Genomic DNA, 21,834 nt, shown 5'->3' with positions numbered 1-21,834 from the left:
AAGGTCTTACATAAATCAGCAGTTTAAAAAGGAGCTCGTGGCAACAGAACAGTTTTAGTATATTTAGAATCCAGATGTCATTACCTACCTGATTTTATTTAAATGGATTAAAAATTTGGCCTAACTTTATTTTTATGCAGTATCCTACAGTAAAGAAATACATACTGCAGCAGCATTTCCAGTATATTTTACTTTAGGGATGTTAAATTGCAAGTAATTGACTAATCGAATAGTCAATGCATTTTGCATCCATTATTCGATTAGTCGACAGGGCGCTTCCACCTTCGAAGTGTAGCAACAGCCCTAAAGCTGTTGCTACACTTCAAAGGTGAAAGCACCGCTTGGAACCTGGGGTCAGCTGGGGATTCTCCCACTGACCCTGCGCTCCATGCAGTGCTGCTGCTTTGAAGTGCCGTGGGGAGCCCAGCGTCGAGCTCCACGAGGAATTTCAAAGCAGCAGTGCCACATGGAGCCCAGGGTCTGGCTCTGGGCTCTACATGGTGCTGCCGCTTTGAAGTATCCCCTCTCCCCCCCCCCCCTTTGCTGCTTCTTTCTGATAGAGGCAGCAGGAGGAGGGGGTGGAGGGACTAGTTGACGAGTCATTCACATTCCTATTTTGCTTAATCTTAAAAGGGCATTATGTATTTGGCATAAAGGAGAAAAGCAACGCTGACACACTGGGCTGCACACCACCCTCTTCTGCCTTTTGCAAAAAAACCCTATTTTCCTTTAAAAGCCATTCCTCACTGTTGCTATCACTAGTTCAGCTGCACAGACGCCATGCCAGGTTTCATCAGGGTTCTAAGCATGTTGTGGTGCAGACCAATTCTGAACAGTTAGATGAGACGATGCTTAAAGCATCAATGGTTGCTGGAGCCCTCTGGCACTCCAACTGATGGTAGCTACAGCAAGATGTTTTGTCAAATAGGCACATATTCAAGAACAGGGTAAAACCAGATGGTACGATTGTCCCTTTTGGGCTTAAACTCTGTTACTCTAAGGTTACATCTAAACTACAGCCTGCATTGACATTCTTGAGAGTAAGGTTGCCAGATGATTTAACCAAAAATACCAAACACCTCCCCCCCCAAAAAAAAACACTGGGGGGGAAGCGGGGGAGAAATCTGTTGAGAAGAAAAAAAGGGGCGAGGAAAAAAAAAGACCCCAAGAAGTGTTAAGAAAATAAATAAATAAATAAATAAATAAAAACAGCATTAAAACAGCATGGCCCCCTTAAGTGCGTGCAGTCAGAATGGCTGTGTCTACATTGGCGCGATCTTGCGCCAAAGCGGCCGCTTTTGCGCAAAAACATGCTGCCTGTCTATACTGGTGAGGAGTTCTTGCGCAAGAACATTGACGTTCTAATGTGTGAAATCAGTGCTTCTTGTGCAAGAACTATGATGCTCCCGCTCAGGAATAAGCCCTCTTGCACAACTGTTCTTGCGCAAGAGGCCAGTGTAGACAGGCAACATGAATTTCTTGTGCAAGAAAGCCCGATGTTTAAAATGGCCACCGGAGCTTTCTTGAGCAAGAGAATGTCTACACTGGCACAGATGCTCTTGCTCAAAAGCACATCTCTTGCGCAAAGGCACCTGCCAGTGTAGACGCTCTCTTGTTTAAAGACTTTAACGCAAGAACTCTTGCGTTAAAGTATATTTGCGCAAGATCATGCCAATGTAGACGTAGCCAATAGGTATAGGAAGAGGAAAGGTTGAGCACTAAGACCCAGGAAGGCATTGCTTCCCATTGCTCAGGTCTTTAGGCTTTTTGTCGGCGGCCATCTTGTTTTCTTGGTTGAGCCAGAAGGGAGCTTCTTTGTGGAGCCGCAGGGACCCAGAGGGGGCCAGTTGCTGAGTGTGTCGTAGGGTTGGCAGGTGTCTGGTATTTTCGCCTCCTGGCAGGGAAAAACCCCCCAGAAAATACCAGACATTTTAGGTGTCTGGTATTTTCTGAATTTTTAACTGGACAGAAGGCAAAAATACTGGACTGTCTGGGTCAATATTGGACACATGGAAACCCTACTTGAGACTGATCTACCGGTGGTTGATTTATTGGGTCTAATGAAGAGTCAAACTGACCACAGATCACTCTTCGATTGACCCTGTTACCCTAACCCAGATGAGAAGATTAAGGGAAGCTGACAGGAGAGTTTCTCCCATAGACTGTACATCGTGGGGCGAGGGAGATCAATGTTAACTCGACCTAAGGAAAATCAGCTCCAGCTACATTATTCACATAGCTGGAGATGTGTAACTTTAGTTGACTTTCTGTTGTAGTATAGATGAAGCCTAAGGGTACATCTAAACTACATGCCTCCGTCGACGGAGGCATGTAGATTACCCAGATCGGCAGAGGGAAATGAAGCCGCGATTAAAATAATCGCGGCTTCATTTAAATTTAAATGGCTGCCCCGCTCTGCCGATCAGCTGTTTGTCGGCAGATCGGGGCAGTCTGGACGCGCCGCGCCGACAAAGAAGCCTTTCTTGATCGGCACAGGTAAACCTGGTTTCATGAGGCATACCTGTGCCGATCAAGAAAGGATTCTTTGTCGGCGCGTCACGTCCAGACTGCCCTGATCTGCCGACAAACAGCTGATCGGCAGAGCGGGACAGCCATTTAAATTTAAATGAAGCCGCGATTATTTTAATCGCGGCTTCATTTCCCTCTGCCGATCTGGCTAATCTACATGCCTCCGTCGACGGAGGCATGTAGTCTAGACACACTCCAACTGTATATCTGCACCACAGAATAAGCCTGGACTAGTGGATCTCAGGCTTGCAGACTTAAGTGTTTCCAAGCCAGCGTTGAACATCCACACTCCACTGTAAACCTGGTTTACAGTTGCTGGGTCTGGGCCTTAATGATTCGGGTCATGACTGCTCACTGACCTGAGTCAGATTGATGTGTGTGTGTGGACAGAAAGAGACTAGGGCTCAATGCAGACAAATCCAGAGCTCTCTGAATCCTCTATGACTGTTCACTATCTGCCCAGTGAAGTTACAAATCTGTAAGCTCATGGTGGTTACTGCTCATGGGTCTATAAAGCAATTGTGCCAAACCCCACTGCTTCCTCAACAGAATTACAAAGTGAATGAACAATGAGATCACAGACAACATATTCATACTGCAGTAATGCACTCAATCAAGTGTTTTACACAATCTTACTTGCCTGAACAAATCAAAATTGCCAGGTGTATGAGCGCTGTCATGTGGATTTAAATAAAAGGTAATGCCAGATGGCAATATTATGGCAAAATGGTAATGAAACACATTGTTTCAATTTACAATATGGGACTCTGACATGAAACTCTCCTTAAAAAGGGTTATACCTAAGAAAACCTTAGCAAAAATATTTCACAGTATGTGTTATCAGCACAGTCATCAAGGGATATGTAGATCAATTTTACCCTTATGTGGATGGGGACTCACAGGCAGTCTAGCTCCAGTGGACAATGATTATGTTCAACCAAAATGAGGAGCTTCTTTGTCTTGCATAGCAGATGGACAATCTGAGCTAACACATGGGCTCACCTGTGTCCTGCATGTAGAAAAGTGGAGCCACGTGATAAGGGCAAGTGTGGCTTTAGGATGGGGATTTTCCAGGTGAGAGCACATTGCAGGGAGTGTTCAAGGACATCTGCGGGTGTTTACAATCACTCAACTGGGCTTCCAAGCCTAAGCTTCAAGAATCAATGGGCAAATTTTCCCTCCAAACCATTCTTCTCCATCATATGGCGTGTGGAGGACCAAGAGAGCTGATCTCATGAAGTGAGAATGAAGGCGGCAGTTATCCAGAGCTGCTGTGTGTGGATGAGTGGGAGAAATCGTGGCTGAGTTTTTCAAGGACATAATAAAAAAGCAGAGCTATCCTTATGCCTCAGGAGTCTCTAGTGCCATTTCAGCACTCTCAAGAAGCTTGTACTCCACATCTTTACACTACAGCAGTACCCATTACACGTATTTCAAACCTCACAGAGTGGTGTTGGGACTGCAGGTTTAGTAGCATCATCTGACCTGGTTCGGATGCCAGGACCCAAAGTGGGTAGGAGCAGCAATACCCAGAATCTGGGTGGTGCTGGATACATTTGGGATTTTAGAGAATTTTTTTGCAGTTGGAATTTCACAGTTTTGCTGATTCTGCTGCCCACAGTTGAGATCCAGGACTTGTGTGAATGCACTGAGCCAGAGGAAACGCTGCAAGTCTCCAAACTGCTCATTTCTCTAACAAGAAACACATGTGCTTCAAATCCTTAAGGTCTTCCACTGCTTGATGGAGCAATGGACATTTATGGACATTGGAGGTGGTCTCTAGGAAGGCACTGTGACATTCCGCTGTGCATTCATTCTTAGTTAACATTTGTGCTGATGATCTGGAAAAGGGCATAATTGTATCTTACTGAAATTCTCAAGACTGTGCAGTGCCAAACTGGGAAGAAGCTGCAAATATCAGTGAGGACAGAAACACAAATTGGCAGCTGGAGAGAGACTGAGCCTGGAAAGATGAAAGCTGTTGCTTCAAGGGAGGAGGCTCTGAAAGAGTTGCTTGAGGCAGGAGAGAAATCTGGAAAGCAATAGTGCTCAGGGAGTTTTCAGGTTGGGAGGGGACACTGGTTTGCAATCTGATAACAGCCAAAATGCCAACGAACTTTGCTTTGCATATAGCATGCATTCCAGCACTAAAGGGAAGGCAATATACATCTATAAAACATTGTCATGCCTGGAAGCGGGTGAGTGAGATCATGCAAAGAAAATCCAAAACCATGAGTAGCAAGCAGGAAAACGTAATTGTATTACAAAGAAAGATGACAAGAGCAAAATATACTCAGCCACATGACTGCTAAGAAGGGACATAATACTGACAAAATTTTGAAGACTCTTATCCATCAGGAATAGAGTGAAATTCAGGGCAGTGCAAAAAATATTTTGCTAAGAAGTACTTAAGCTAAACATTATGAAGCTCTTTTAGACAGAGTATGGAATAGTTTCTCAAGGCAAGAGGTGGAAGCCCCATTTACGAGACATTTTTAAACAAGACTGGACAACACCTTGAATGGAGCTGTATGGAACGCTTCTGCACTAACCCACGTGAGATGACCTCATAATCCACAAGTATAATTTTTTTTACCAGTTTCTACACTTGCATACCCATTCAACTGAGGATGAAGAGAGGGCTTGCCCAGGTGGCTGCTTATTCCCATGAATGACTCTAAGGACACATTTCAGAGGTTTCCAACTATAATATGTAATTTTCCAGTTGCTAAGGTGACGGCTCTTCCAATAATATATAATCTAAGCTAAATGTTGCCGTAGAGTGTGCTAGGATCATGTCTCTTGTGAAACAATTTTTCTTTTGTGAAACAATCATATATCTATAAAAGAGATAGGCAGCAAGATTGGAAAATCGTTTAGGAAAAAAATGTTCTACCTCTTGAGTTGATTCTGTAACCGACTGGATAGCAGAATATGGAGCCTGCTGCCCCAGAGGCTGGGACAGATCTGGTTGAAGCTGTAGAAGACCAATAGGCTGAAGAGGCAGGCCATAATCTATGGGCATTGTGGCACTCGCTGCAGCAAGGTTGCCATGAAGTTGTGAAAGATTTTCTGGCCCGAGGCAGGGAGGCAATATTTCAGGCTGCAACTGCAAAGGTGGTGGCATAACAATTGAAGGCTGCACTGGTATTACAGGCACCTGGGGTCCAATTTCCAAACCATATGAAGGATGTCCAATGATCTGTTGCAATACAATAGAAACCTATTAAAAACCCTCTGTGCAGCATGTTCATGACTCATTCAAGTCTAATGTCATATTTGTTTTTATAACCTTACAGCGAGAACATATTTGTATGGGCTTTTTTCTTTTGTTTATGGGGCATGGAAAGAGGGAAGCCATAAAGAGTTGTTTTCAAAATAATCAGAGTTAAAATAAAATCAGAAGCTTCTGCTTATAGAATTTTTGAAGGTAGAACAAAGAGCATGCATGCCTGAAGATCTACATACAGGTTGAACCTCTCTAATATGGTACTCTCTGGTCCGGCAACATCCATGGTCTGGGGTGATTTTAGTTGGCTGGATGTCCACTTATCATGGGTATGGCCAAGTTTACCATGGTCCCATAAAGTTTGTTTACAGCCACCAGTCCTGACTCTCAGTCTTCTATGCTGTTATTTAGCTCTAACTTGCCCCTAAACATCTCTAAGAGCCCAATAAGCAGTGAAAGTGTTCATAATGCTACTAGACAATATTGACCTCTTATGGTTCGGCACATTCTCTGGTTCAGCACCAGTCAGGACCCGAGGGTGCTGGACTAGAGAGGTTCAACTTGTACCACATGAGTGATTATAACTCTCCTAATGATATTTGTAGGAATCATCCAATCATGCAATGGATCCTATTTAGAATTTCAAAAGTCTGCTTAAATACCATTTCCTTCAAGATGTGGCTCTATTTTCATAAGCTGTGGGTATGTATGTGGGGCAAAATATGACAATATTTAGAGCAAACAATATTAAGTTGGTAGAACGAGAACGTTCATCTGAGGGTAATTAAGCAACTACCTGAAAAAAAAAAACCCTCAGAATTGTGAGCAATGATCTCTGAGAACACATGGAAGATGGAGGATGTTCCCAAAGACTGGAGAAGGACAAACACAGTATCAGTTAAAGGGGAAACAAAGAGGACCTGAGAAATTATACACCTGTCAGCCTAAATTTGACACCTGGAAAGATACTGGAACAATTACTAAATCAATTTGAAAGCATGTGGAGAATAATGGAATTATAAGGACTAGTCAGGTTGGATGTGTCAAACAAATCACGCTAAAGAACCTAATTTCCTTCTTTATAGGGTTACTGGCCCAGTGGATGGAGGAAGGTGGAGAGATGAACATATCATATTTCTTGATTTTAGAAAAGATTCTTTCACAGTCCCACATGACATTCTCAGAAGCAAACTAAGGGTATGTGGTCTAGATGAAATTACTAGAAGGTGGCTGCTTGGCTAGCTGTAAGACCACACTTAGAGTAGTAATCAATGATTCGTTGTCAAACTTGGAGAACAGATCTAGTGGGGTTCTGCAGGGATCAGTTCTGGGTCTAATGCTATTCGATATTTTCACTAATGCCTTGGATCACTGGATAATTTGCCCTGTTCTGTTCATTAACTATTGCTCCTCTTTTTGGTCAGGTTCTGGGCATGCAGCAAGAAGAGCTGAAAATGTTGGGGCTACTGTGGGCAGAACTGTTTGCTTTTTGCTGCTGTATAAATCCCCCAAGATTTAAGGGTCATCCTTGAATCTTTTATCTCATTTGTCTTCTCTGAAAAGCATGAAGGGCCTTCCAATGGAAGGTCTCAAATAGTTTTTAGCACCTCTGGGGAACACCTGATGACTGCAGCCAAGATGAAGACCATGTATAGATAGGCAGATGCAGAGCGTGCCACATCCAGGCTTAGTTGCAATGCTGTTTTGGCAAGTGATTTGCTCTCCCCAGGTCAAAGCAGGAGTTCACTGCTATGACCATCAGGAAACTTGTCTTTGCATTTCAGAGTATTATCCCATAGGCTGCAACCACAGTGACCCAGCAGAGTTTCTGATTCATGACCTCCAGGTGTGATCCTACTGTGAAACAAGAATTCCCCTCCAACGAATTAACTTTTTTGCTTCTTTTCCTTTTGGGATGAAGCTGGGTGTCCATGTCTGTCTCTCTAATCAGCAGCAGTGCTGATTACAAAGCCTGGAGGAAGATGGTTATAGAAGTGTTCAAATCCCTGTGATGGGAGATCATATCTTCTGTTGCCCCCTTCAACAGAGAGGCAGAAAAGAAGAGATTTGCTATAAAATCTTGACAAGTTCCAGGATAGCCTCATTAATAGGAAGAACTACCCTAGAGAGCCCTGCAGAGACTAAAGTGTCCACCAGCCAGTACAACTTTTCCTGCACCTCTTCTGGTTGGATAACCAGAGCTGCAGCCAGTTTCCTCAAATCTTGATAAGTTCTGAAATCATCGGGGGAAGGAAAGAAGGGTGGGGAAAGCGGAAAAAGATTTAGACTCAGAGGGTATGTCTAGACTGAATCCCTCTGTTGGCAGAGGGATGCAGACTAGGCAGGTCGACATTGCAAACGAGGCAGGGATTTAAATATCTGGCACCTAATTTGCATTAAAATGGTTGCAGCGTTTTGCTGATTCGGCACTTTGTCGGAAAAAAGCGGCAGTCTAGAGGGGGATCTGTCGAGAAAGAAAGCCTTTTTCGACAGATCCCTTATGCCTCCTGCAAGCAGGTTTACAGGATCTGTCGAAAAAGGCTTTCTTTCTCGACAGATCCCCCTCTAGACTGCCGCTTTTTCCCAACAAAGTGCTGAGTCAGCAAAACGCTGCAGCCATTTTTATGTAAATTAGGTGCCGGATATTTAAATCCCTGCCTCGTTTGCAATGTCGATCTGTCTAATCTGCATCCCTCTGCCAACAGAGGGATGCAGTCTAGACATACCCCCACACTACCACATCACCAGGCAGTGAAGAGGTGGCTATGGGTTGTTAAGAAAGTCCCGCCTCTAATTCCTACACAGGAGAAGTCTGCCATGTGCTTCTCTCTGCATGATAGTAGCCCCAGTCCTGGGGAAGGGATACAGTGACTTTGCGGCAGACGCTACCAGCACCTATCCAATGTAGTGGGGTGAGAAAAAAAAAGAGGCTCTAGAACATGCAGTCCAAAAGGACCACTGATATGGAAGCTGCACCCAGAGATGTGCAGGCCATTAGGTATTAGAGGACTGCGACTGCATCTGGTACCCCAGTGGCCAGGCGTTCCATCTCTGAGTCTGCTTCCTCAGACCATGCTTACTTATTCAGACTTTTCATGGCAGGGTGCAGGGATGAAAGAAGGGAGAGAAGGAAGCAAAAGGAAACAGAAGATAAAAGGTTTTATTTTTTACTTAATCACATGTCCTGGATTACTACATTCTCAGAAGCCATTTTTAGAAATCTTGTGATTCTGCATCTCATCATTGAGATATATTACAAAAGGATGTAAGAACAGTCACTCGGGGTCGGGCCAACATCCTGATTTCTGGCAGTGACTGGTGTCAGAAGACTTCAGAGTGAATGAACAGAATCCAGCAATTATCAAGTGATCCATTCCATGTCATCCAGTCTCACCTTCCAATAGGTGGTGACTGAGGGATACTTGGGAGCATGAAGTCGCACCCCTGACCACATTGGTTAATAACTATTGACAAACCTACACTCCATGAATGCATCTAATTCTTTTTTGAGCCCATTTTTGCTTTTGAACTTCACATCAAATGGCAGTGAACACCACAGGCTGACTATGCAATATTTGAAGAACCAACTTTTTCTTGTTTTACATCTGCTGCCTATAGTTCTCAGCAGGTGATGCCTAGTTCTTGCAGAGTAAATAACACTTCTCACAAGGTGTGAGCATATTATGGATTTATATAGTGGCATCATGATATTTGTTTTATTACCTTCCCTTAGTTAATGGTTCCTAGTATTGTGTTGGCTTTTTGGATTGCCACTGTACACTGAACAGCCTTTTGCAGCGAAATATACACGATGACTACGCAATTTCTTAGCTGAGTGGTAACAGTTAATTTAATTTGCAGACAGAAATGAAGGCACAGCATCTTTACACTAGATGTTAGATATCGATTAACATCAATTTTTAGTGGTTACCTGATTATTTGATAGTCCCCGAGGGCAGGGCCAGCAGCCAATGAGCTCCCAGCCTCACTCCTGGAGAGCCCCCTGCCACCCTGCGCTGTGGCCTCTGTATCAGAGGCAGCAGTGTGGGGTGGCAGCAGTCTCTGTCTTTGGGGGCTGTGCTTCCCGCAGACAGAGGCTGCACCAGCATCCCACAGAGCAGCCTCTGACTGTGGAGATCCTGGGCCTGCCATGGACAGGAGCTGATCCATGACAGCCTCCTGTGGTGTCAGGGGGAGGAGACGGCTCTGTGGAGCCAGTGCTCGTGGGGAGCTAGCTTTTAAGTCTGCTCCCCTGAGCACCGGCTCCTGCCTGCCCTGGCCTGCCCTGGGGGTGGTGGGAAGCTCCATGGAGCCTGCACACATAGACAGCTGGGTTAAAAGCCAGGTCCTCATGTGTAGACTCCTGCCTGCACCCACCCTGCGTTGTTGCCTATCAGAGGCAACAGCCTGGGGCAGGGCAGATGGCTCTGTGGGATCTGCTGCTTGTGGGGAGCCAGCTTAAAAGCCAGCTCTGCACAGGCACTGTCTCCCACCTCCTCCATCCCCCTGCTGCCTCAGACAAAGAGACAGCAAGGCGGGGGGGGGGGGGGGGGGGGGGGGGAGGGGTAGTGCATGTAGTCAACAGGATTAATTGATAAGCCCAGGCTTATTGGTTCATCATGTAGTCAACTACATGTTGACAGCCCTACTTTACACCATGGAACATGGTCACAGAGGAGCCTTTGATACAGGTTATCTAGATAACAGTTTGGTGCGTGTTGCAGGAAGGGAGTATAATATTGCAAAGGCCGTTACTTAAAAATGTACAGTTAAACCACAGCACAATAATTTTCCAATTGTACTTTTGACCAAGGAAAAATGAGCAAACGAATAGCAGCCATTGCTATTAGTGAGGCAGTGACCATACTAGACTCTTAGTCATTCCCTTCTCCCTTAAAAGCACTTTAAAGACATAACAATGCGTTTCTGAATATTCTCCGGCCTAGGTTTCCTCTTCCATTTTGTTTCAATTAGCTACTGTTTCAGGACTTTACCACAGATGTGTCGGTTAAATGATGCCTTTGTGTCCCACGTGGGAATATCAGTTCATGGTGTTTGCCATGAATACTATGCATAAAGGGTCAGAGTCAACCCTCTTTAAAGCCAGTGAATATGTTGCCATTTCTCAGTTCAACTGAAGTTGTACCAGGCCTGAAATGAGCTAGAATTCTTCACAAACAATATTTATGTACCAAATATATGGCTGAAGACAGAAATTTAGATAAGATACAGCAAAATTTCGGACGCTATGGCGTGGTAGATTGAATTATGGGTACGTCTACACTAGCCCCCTAGATCGATCTAGGGAGGCTAATGAGGGTGACTGAAATTGCAAATCAAGCCCAGGATTTAAATAACTGCAATGAGGTGTACCAGCTAATTCAATTTAGGGGCTTTAAATCGGAATCCCGTTTCACTGCTGCATGTAGAAGCGGGCAGTTATTTCGGGCTAGTCAATTTCTAAAATAGCGACCGGCCGGGAACATGCAAATCAAGCGCGGGATATTTAAATCCCAGGCTTAATTTGCAATTTCGGTCGCCCTCATTAGCCTCCCTATGATATTAAGAATTTCAGTCCACATGCAAACAGATGTATTAGAACACTTTCTTGTCCAACCCTCATTTGTGAAGCAAGCCATTCTTAACAGACTTGCCCCTTCCTATTATTTCCTGCTTGTGTCAGTCACGCTGTGTTATACTTTATGTTGTCATATTATAAATGTGAAAATGGCATTATTTGAAAACTCAGTCACTCATGAACCACTGAGCTTATAAATAGTGCTAATATTAGAAGCCCTCCTTTATGCTTCATTGATTTTAACAAACAGGATCTGCAGCTGGTATTTATTTCTTTTTTTGTGGATATCCTCCAAGCAGTCTTCTGAAAGCATTCTCCAGCTGCCATTTCCCTTCAATTTAGAAACACACTATTTATAAACAGTTTTACATCAACAGTCCTGGTATAGTACATCCATATTCCGACATACAGACAGACTGTTCACACAGGATCATGTATGTACTGTACTACGGACATTAAAAATCAGTGGCATAGCATCCATTTATAGCTGACTGCTATGGACTACTTTTCTCCCTTCTGACTGAAATGAAAATGATCATTCTTTTTGTGTAGCCATTTTTCTTTCTTGCTGGGAGAAGGAGAGAAGAAACAAGAGTGTTCAAAAAGCGCTCCTGATCCCTCCTTCTCCAAAGCCATTAGACCTTTATAAATTTACTCCATAATGGGAGAAGACTTTGAGCAACAAGTTCAACTGCTTAATCCATGTCCAGTCAATAGCTACCTCATACTGCATTCCTGGGCCAGCATCAATATGGACGAGTAAAACATCTAAAGTGCAAGTAACAAAAACCTGCCTGTTTACAAAGGAACAAGGTACAAGATCTGCTACCGTTAGTACCGATACAGTCCAATGACAAAAGGATTACCTCGTTACCAACCCCAGATGCAGACATAGTCTGTTCTGAAGGATGCATTATGCTTGCCTGCAGTGATTGAGATAGAGGAGGCAGCCGCTGCTGCGAAATTGCTTGCATGGTCTGAGTGTGGTGGGGAGAGGGAGCATCGCTCTGAATTATCTGCTGGAAGGCAGGCTGGTACATCTGTTGCTGGGAGAGCTGGGATATTGCATGATGTGTTGGCAAGGCTGACACTCCCGGTGGAGCCACAGTAAGTAATGGTATTGTAGCAGCCGACATATTTGGCACTATTGTTTGGCAGGGCAAAACCAAAGAAGCCACGGTAGTATGAGGAAGGTTGACTGTCTGCATGGGTAGGACAGGGGGATTGGATGCCAGAGGCAGAGCAGGGTTCATGGAAAGGCTTGGTATAATCACAGCTGGAGTGAAATACTGAGAAGGAGCAGGTATGGGGGGTGCATTTGCAGCAGGTAAATCAGAGAGGCCTGGAGGAAGGTTGTCAAGTCCTGCCAGAGGAGTAACTGCAGGAATGACAGGAAGCTGAGGAATCTGAAAAAAATATAATATCACATAAATTGCAAATGTTTTAACTGATGGTACAAATTAGTTTAATCTGCCATCTAACCATTAATTCATTGGTGCCATGCTAATTATATCTATTTATTAGTCATTTCCTTCCATTTCCAGGGGTTTATCAATAGCAGCCCTTTGATAAATTGATTTAATTGAATACACAAGGAGAATTTTAAAGGTATTGGCCATTTTTAACCCAGAAGAATTCACAACCGTTTCAGAAATTATTTAGCAGCCACCAAGCACCCAATAATAAATCACCATTCCTATGATTTTGAAACAAATTAAAAATCACACTAGATAGTGCCTTCAAAAGGTGCATGGAAAATGAGTTGAGACAATTTTAATAATTCATATGGCAAATAAGCAGGATAGAAACGTGTTGGAATAGCTTGTATGCACATAAATTCCCAATGACAATAGAGCATAACTACTCTAGGTTTGCCAGTCCGCAGTTGAACATTTTCCTAGAATGCAGTGAACAGAACATGTCTTGAGGACTTCTGACTTCCCAATAGTGATCTCATGCACTATGGCCCTACTCCTGAAAATACTGAAATTTGTGACTATTCCCCCCCACTCACAGGCATTTGCAGGCTTAGCATCTACATTTTAAACTGCTATAATCTCACTATTTCCTTTTTAATGCACACACAAAGGAATTGTGGGTTAAGTTCTCATGAACGTTCTTTTGCGTTGACAACAAAAGTGGATTATAACACAAAAATCTCGAAAAAAAAAGTGTAAATGCTGGATATGCCAGTAATTTTATAGGTAGTCATAGTAAAATAATGTATCAGGTTAAGAAGTAGCAATATGCTGCATTTAAGTCAGTAGAAATTCTTTATAGTAAATGCACGTTTAATCTTCAGAAGAAATTTAGGCAGATACTTGGCTTTTGGAAGTGCAGGGATTTTATTTTGCAGCTGCACAATTTTTTAAGAGCAGAGAGTGAGAATTTTCTTCACTAACTCCCACTATCTGCTTTGGTACAGAGATCAGAAGAATACATCACTGACGCAGCTTGCTCTTCCCCCTCTTATTCCCTTCTATTAAACTGCTTCCTATCTGAAAAACCCTCACCAGCCAATCTACGAAATGGTGCTACAAAGAACTTTACCACTGCAGGCCAAAGAAAAGGTTCCATCGCAGCTACTGCTAATGGAAAGGGGCCAGAAATCTAGAAAGGGAAAGCCATAGGGAGAAGACAGTGGGGTGAATGGTGAAGAAAAGAGCTCAATAACATAAAATAGGCAATTGCTCATGCTCTTAAGCAAGGATGGGGATGAGGGTCCACCACGAAGGGAAAAAACGCAGAATTATAGTTATTGCAATTCAAGGAAGAGCATTAATAGGGTTAACTAGGCAAGACCCAGGATAACTGAAACAGGATGACTTTCTTTTGGCTCACCAAAACGAAAAATTTCCCATAGCCAGGTGAAAACATGAGGGAGAGTGACATTCACTGATCACTGCCTAGAAAATTTCACTGGAATGGACATGCCTTTACATTTTTAAACACACCCCTGAATGCTCAGGACACTTTACCTGGGAGGATGGGACATGAGGAAGCTGCTGCACAGTGGAAATCTGTAATGGTGTGAGCGGTGTACTGGTAGCTGCCACCTGAGAAGGCTGGGTTTGATACTGGGGCAGCACATGGGCGGCAGGCTGTACTGCACAAACTGGCTGGCTGGCTAGAACCTGCGGTAGAGGAGCTTGCTGTGGCATAGACTGCTGCTAGAGAATAAAAAAATTGCACATTAAGAAAGATTTACTTCACTGGTATTACATTTCCAATTAAAGCTTCATGTCACTCCTATTGAGAAGCACTGGTTTAACAAAAAAAAAAAAAAGGGGGGGGGGAAACTGACACTCGCAGCTCAAACATTGCACAAGGGCCTAGATTTAAATCCCATGTAAATAAAACCTACATTACCACAAAAGACATATTCTAGCTGTTTGTATTTTTAATGAATCGTGGAGGCTCTTTAAAGCTTGTCTAAGACAAAATAATCTCTATTTTCCAGCCAGCGCTGTAAAATCTCCCAACTGTGGACCCCACGTATTCCTATATGTAGAGCAAACCAGGGCAATATTTATGTAATAAAGCCAGAATCTCAGAAAGTATTTCCTCCCCCCAGGCAGATCTGAAAGTATGCAAAGGCTAGGGAACTGACAGTATTAGCAACTCATGTCTTACATGGACCAGCTCATAGCCCTTTAATAACTTAAAGTGAACTACAAGACAAAGAGCCCTCTGCACGATAATGCTTTTTGTGATTGATGTATAAAGACACTTCAAAACTATTGAAAAAAGTTTATTTTTTAAAAATTTGGGTTCAAAAAAAGAATAGTTTATTGATCCAATCTTCCCAGAAATGAACAGTGATGTCAAATGAATGTGTGACCAGAACTGGCTCTTTCACTGCCTCCAAATGAAGTGATGGCATTCCAATTCATTACAAGTCAATATTCAGCATCACTTCTCTGTTGGGTCAGGAGGTGAGATAGGAAAAATTCAAATCACAAACTCAGATAACATCACATACTGCATTTTCTAGTAACCTTGCCAAGAGGGGAAAGTAAAGACCTTACTTCTCATATAAAAGCAGCACTTTAAAAGATCATTGGAGAATGTTTTAAATAATCATTCAAGGGCAAAACAGGTTTTTCTGTTTTACAATCCTGCTTTAAACATTCAGATAAACTTTTAACAAGTGACAACTCATCTTTATGAGAGCCCTCAACTCTTGCCTGCAGGGACTACACTCTATAGTTGAAAGTTTAGTTATTGTCACAACAGTTTTAGAACTTTTCTTTGGATAGAGAACGTAGACAATGCCATATGAAACACCTCTACCCTTCTTCCCCCATAGTTAGCTTACCCTGCAGCAAATACAAAATAAATCAGAACCTAATTTTGTAACTCTTCACAGACAATAATTTAACAGCAAATGCAACTCAGTGTTCAGCCTCTTGCAGTTCAGCTGAACTCTGCTCAGCTCCTTTAATTAAATTTTACACAAGTACTCTTGTTCAATTGGAGAGCAAAGCAGCAGGTGAGCAAAGAAACTGGCATAAATCTAACATTTCGGCACCTCTCCTAGGAAGTCTCTAGATCTCTCAAGGGGGTCTCTAGTGACACCCCTGGAAACCAAGTTCAGGGTTCACAGATGTTAGGATATTGCTATTTGGGCTTGCCTGTAAAGACCAATATGTTCAGCATTTTGGTATTTTTTTATCACTTAGCTCGTTATAAAGGTGTAAAAACAAAGAATCAAAATCACAGTCTATCCGTATGTGATAGTCTGAGGCTTTTGGCTAAGCTGCAGTGGTATCCATCCATAAACTGGGAAACCTACAATCACAGTCCTGACACATTCCAAATCAGTCATATTGAAATAAGGCAATTCCAGGCTGTTAGAAAGGTGATTGCTTCTAGATAAAGGGAAGACTCAGGCTGATAGCTTTGTCTGGCAAGGGCCCACTTACCAATAGGTGGGGATGTGAAATCTATTGCTTTGTTATTATGCTCTCCACCTCTCTATTGTTTATCTGTATTGTCTCTTCTTTGTTTGTCAGCTGCATAATCAATTTTGTTGGATGTAAGCCAATTAAGGTGGTGGGATATAATTGGTTAGGTAAACACGTTAGGATGGTTAGTTAAGTTTCAGTAAAACGACTGGTTAAGAATAAGGTATACCTCAAAATATTACTGCATACATTGGGGATAAATAAGAAGTAAATGGGGAAAAACAAGCGAACAAGGGAAAAAAGGAAAGGAAACTGGATTCATGCTAGCTGGAAGCTAACTCCAATAAACATCAAATTGTTTGCATCTCTGGCCTCATTCTCTGTTCAGTGAGAAGGACCAGGTGAAATGGGAGGGTGAAGGAATAAGCCCTCCAACAGGGAAGCACTGCTTCGTTGGCCTGCCATACAACTGACCATTTGATTAGAATGATGGTTACCGTTCTATGGCGGACTTAATCACGTTTTCACCTCTAACCATCTGGTCTGGATGTAATTTAAGAGATAATACGCCGAGTGTTAAAACCTTAAAGAAAAAAAATGAATAGGAACCGTAATGGTTGCTTTTCATCTTTGTTGCTCTTGAGGAATGACAGCTCCAGAGCGCTGGATCTTTTTGTGCATTTTCAGTGACAGAATGCTTCAACAAGAGCCCTCACTTCCCTTTTTAAAATATATAAACACAGGAACAGGGATGAACCTGATTAAGATATCAGGTCGGCTTGCCCTTTTTGAAGCAGTTAAGACTGATGCAACTTGATGGCTCCCAAAACACGGGGTGACCAGATGTGTGTTTGGCTACTTGCATCTGGTAGCACAGGTTACAGGGCAAGTTTCAAAGCAACAGGATGATACGTTGAGGCACGAAAGATTCCTTTCACAAGACTTGAGTTAACCTCCTAAAGCTTCCATAACCCATCTCATTTATTTTGAACTATTTACTATAGTTCAAAATGCCCACAGCCTGAGTGCAATGTGAGGAGAACCAAACTCAACTGCACGATAATAATCATAGTATAAAGTCACCTTCTAAATACCTAGAAAGCCACAACATGACTGAATCATCTTCTCACCTGCTCACACAGCGTCTCAGGCCTAGCCTAACCTTCTTTTGTACTCTCACATACCAGCAAGTTTGCTTTCCAAGCAGAGACATGCACACATGGCCTGTATTTTTTGCATATGAAGGTGCATTATTCTGCGCACTAGTTTCTAGGGCACGGGGATGTGAGTGTACATAAAGAAAAGCCACTCTGAAGATGAGAGAGAGAACTATGGGCGGCGGGGGGCTGGGGAGGGGGTATTGACTGTGCAGTTCATCTTCTAAATCCTCTGAAACGTAAAGCTAATTTGATTTGGATAAATGATGGTTTCTCTCCGCAATTTTACATACTTCTGCTTATGTACCTCTGTAGCAGTGTTGTCTTCAAGTTGTCATTGTCAAGTCCAAGTCAAGTCTCAAGTCACTACAGTTCAAGTCTCAAGTCGAGTCTTGAGTCCCTAAAGTCACTTTCGAGTCAAGTCCCACGTCGAGTCTCAAGTCTTAATTAAAAAAAAATGTCAAGTCACTTTTGTACAAGCCATCAATATTGGCATTTTCGGATAATTTTTTCACCAAGTCAATTTAACAAAATTAGCAAGTCTCAAGTCACAAACAATGAACCTGAGTCGAGTCTCAAGTCGAGTCACCTAGGAGACTTAAGTCAGACTTGAGTTCAAGTCGTAGGACTTGAGTCAACAACTCTGCTCTTTAGCATTTGCTTTGACATGGATGAGTGATTTTCAACCTGGTCTAAATGACTGAGGCACAAATCCCACCGACTTTCGATGAGACTTACTCTCTCAAGTAACTTTAATGTTTTTGAAATTTTCATCCAAACAACTTTTAACATTCTAACCCTATGCACAACAATACACCTTGTATCTCATGTGGCCTGCATCTTGCTCACAATTTAGGTCCTGATTCAGCAAAGAACTTATGCACATGTAAAACATTAATTGCTTTACTGATGTTCAGGCTTAAAGAGCAAGCCTTGGGTCTACTCTATCATACTCTGTGCAACCATTATTCCCATAATGTATGTAATTCACATTATGAACTTAGAGAAGGAAATTTCATGCTTTGATTCATCACAAAAAACAAAGATTGACTATATTTTAGTGCCATGCCCCCATCTGTGATGCTAGTATTTGAAATAATAGCTGTATCTCCATGAAAGGAGAAGGAAAAGGAGCTAGAAAATGAAAAAAGACCCTAATCCTGAAGCACCATTTGACACATGGAAACATTTGCAAATTTGGAAGTGTCAGCAGAAAGCTCATGAGGCTAATACAAAGATATCTGCAATTGGAGTTTATCCTAATTCTGTCCAAGAAGCAACAGTATTTTTGGCTAAATGAGAGAACATCTGAAAATTCTGCCCATTAGAAAAAAGGGATATGAAACAATAGTCAAGATATCCTAGTTTTAAACAGGCAGATCAAATAATTATGATGTTTCTTTCAGACTGTTTTCAGAAAGAAGAGAACATTTAATCCAATAAGAAAACTTGAGCTATTCCAGTACTGAATATTACTAAGACTAAAGATATTTTTAGATATGAGAAAAGTAAGGACCAGCTACACCAACTTGTTAGTGTTAGACGTATGGCATATTTTGACAGTCTAAATCAGTGGTCTCCAACCTTTTTATACCCACGATCACTTTTTAAATGTCAGAACAAGCCAAGATCTACCGCCCCATACTTTCCTCAAGACCCCACCCCTTTCTTGAAGCCCCACCCTCTCTATTCTCCTCCTCTCCATCACTTGATATCTCCAGCCCTTATATACTGCTGCTTTTTTCCCCTGATCCTTCTGTAGGAAGAGGTTTATCCAACATTTGGCCTGTCTAGACTGGAACAAATGTCACAGAAACCTCTTCTTTCGGAAGCCCCCTTATTCCTCGTGGAACAAGGGATACAGGGGTTACCGGAAGAGCATGTTTGCTCTTCCACTAAAAAAAGCAGAAGAACAAACGCATCCCTGGATGCGGAAGAGTTTTTTTGGGATATCTCTGGAATCCTGGAAAAACTCCTGCAGTCCAGCCATACCCTCACTGGATTGAGACAGGATATGTGCGCTCTGGGGTGAGAAGGAGGGATATGGGTGTGGGAAGGGGTGAGAGATGAAAGCTCTGGGAGGAAATCTGGATGCAGGAGGAGGTGAAGAAGGGGACGCTGGCTCGGGGAGGGGACTTCAGGCTGGGGATTGTTGGGATCAGATGGAGGGTTGGGGTACTAAGCAGGCCACAGGCTTGTGGATGTGAGGGTGCAGGAATTTGGGTTGGGGTATGTGCGGGGCTCAGGGCAGGGGGGTCCAGTGTATGATAGGTTCAGTTTTAGGATCAGTGGGGAGTGGTGGTGGTGCAGGAGTGTTATGATGCTGTGGCCAGATGGGGGCTTGGCCCCAATTGGGGGTTTGTTGGCCAGGCTTCATTTTTAAATAAAATACTATATCAAACACAAAAGTTTCTGCAGTGTCTGTATTAATGAGAAGGGCAGGGAACCTGTTTTGAGTCAGAGGTCACTGACCCACAGAAAAGTTAGTTGGGGGCCAAACAAGTGAGATGCAAAAAAATAACTCCTCCAAAAACTCTTCATGCCTCACTAATATGGCCCCAACCGTGCTGGTGGGAGCAGGGATCATGGTACTGGGAAAGGGTGCTAGTGGGTGCTGGGGTAGGGGACAGAGTTCTGCGGCAGAGGACAGGGTGCCAGTGGGGGCAGGGACAGGGTGTGGCTGGGGGCAGGGAGTCCCTCCACACTTGCCTCCTTCCGGGACTCCTCCCCTCTCCCCCACGCAGAAGAGGGAAGCCCTGGCGTGCGCCTCCTCCAGGGATGACTCCTCCCTCCTGCAGAGCAGGGAAGCCCCGGTGCGTGCCTCCTCTGGGGCCTTCTTCCTCCCCCCCCCCCCCCCAGTTCCCAGCACGTCACAGATCTGGGGGAGGGGAGCAGCCAGCGCACTTCCGGAACCCCCAGAAGTGGCACGCAGCTGCAGGACTTCCATTCACCCCGCAGGAAGCCAGCACTACCTCCACTGTTGCTGGAAGTAGATAGTGGGGCTTCTTGGGGGTGAGGGAGGGGGCCAGAACACCTTGTGATTGACTGGTCGAGCCCACAGTTGACGGGTTGGTGACCACGGGTCTAAATGGTGAGTTGGAACTGGTGAGACACAAAGACATGTGTTAATAAGGCAATAAGTTCTGCTGCCCTGTGTGCACAGAGAATGGAAGGACACTCCTCCACCCATTCACAGATGCTGCATTTTTGGTAGAATCACAGAAACAGAACAGGTCTTTATTTGTGTTGGCCTGAGATACACTGTCAAAGTTCTGCCTACTGTGCTAAGTGTCCACCCACTAAAGTCACTGATGAGCCAGGGCAAAAAAGTGCAAACACCGATGTAATCATGAATTTTAACATCTTTCTGGATATTAACACTTGTGCTTAGAAGCAAGATTTCAAAACTAACTATGGCCTTGAAATGGTGGTTTAACAGGTTCTCAGTACAGTAGTTCCACTCATTAAGCAGACCTGATCTCTCAGCCATCTTCAAACAGACCTCAGTCAGTAGTTTTGCTAACAAAAAAGATCATTTATAAGAACTGAAATGGAAGAGATGGGATCAGATAGTTTTAGCTTCTCACCTGCTGGCTGGCTAACACAGGCTGAGATGGCCCCATCTGCAATGAAGCACCTGTGATTGGCTGTATTACTGGGAATGTCATTGCTGGCTCTTGGTAATGTTGTGGTCGCTGAGAGACAACAGTAGGTGGAGCCTGAACCACTGGTAGTCCAGGCTGGAAGGAAGGAAAATAAATTTCTTTAAAAGAAGCATCAAAAAAATTGTCTACAGCTGATTTTTAAGAACATGCTTGCCACAAAATATTTAATTCAAAACAAGGAAAGAGAAATGAAAAACACAAGCAAAGGAAGGTAAATTTTACTGTAATCCTTTAAAAAAACAAGGAAAAGAGTGCTTTTCAAGGGGAGAATGAGAAATGCCATAGTTTGGTTTTCTTATTATTGGAAATAGACCTACAAACTAGAGACACATCTACTTGCCCACCAACCCACCCACCCAAAAACTTCAGGTAGGTGAGTAAACTCCAGTTTGTATCTTAAAAACAAACAACAACTTTTATTGCCATGTACTGGAGGCAATGAGATTGTTATAGTATTTTAAGAAAAAAACCTATGTATGATAAATAAAATAAGGTTCTTAATATGCAGTCTCTCAAACTCCAGTTCAAGAAAAAGGATAGGTATGTATATTAAAGAAAGGGCCAATAGACTAACCCTATTTACTAAAAAGGAACACCTCTTGCTGCATGATACTACATTACCACATCAATGTATTTAGTAATTTCCTACTTAAATCTGTGAGGAAGAATCCACTGTTTAAAAGTCAAGTAAAATCTTAAAAAACAACAAATAGTCTAGTAGCACCTTAAAGACTAACAAAACATGTACAGGCAGTCCCCGACTTACGTC

General features: G+C 43.1%; 1 protein-coding gene across 15 annotated transcripts in view; it reads right to left on the bottom strand.

Annotated features, from left to right (window-relative positions):
* The window catches only part of WNK2 (WNK lysine deficient protein kinase 2), a 198,929-nt gene that overhangs the window by 72,935 nt on the left and 104,160 nt on the right, over positions 1-21,834 (bottom strand). For 8 of the 15 annotated variants that reach the window (XM_075938945.1, XM_075938946.1, XM_075938937.1 and 5 more), the window contains exons 10-13: positions 20,988-21,140; positions 14,315-14,506; positions 12,203-12,742; positions 5,426-5,731 (exon numbers count right to left, since the gene is read on the bottom strand). In XM_075938945.1, the coding sequence (XP_075795060.1) occupies positions 5,426-5,731; positions 12,203-12,742; positions 14,315-14,506; positions 20,988-21,140 (1,191 nt within the window). The remainder of the gene's footprint in view (positions 1-5,425; positions 5,732-12,202; positions 12,743-14,314; positions 14,507-20,987; positions 21,141-21,834) is intronic. The other 7 variants (XM_075938939.1, XM_075938938.1, XM_075938948.1 and 4 more) reach the window with 7 other exon arrangements.

Source organism: Pelodiscus sinensis, chromosome 11 (genome assembly GCF_049634645.1).
Source record: "Pelodiscus sinensis isolate JC-2024 chromosome 11, ASM4963464v1, whole genome shotgun sequence".
In the NCBI taxonomy this organism is placed as follows: Eukaryota; Metazoa; Chordata; order Testudines; family Trionychidae; genus Pelodiscus; species Pelodiscus sinensis.
The sequence above is the reverse complement of the archived record's forward strand: the minus strand, read 5'-3'. Positions and strand labels throughout refer to the sequence as shown.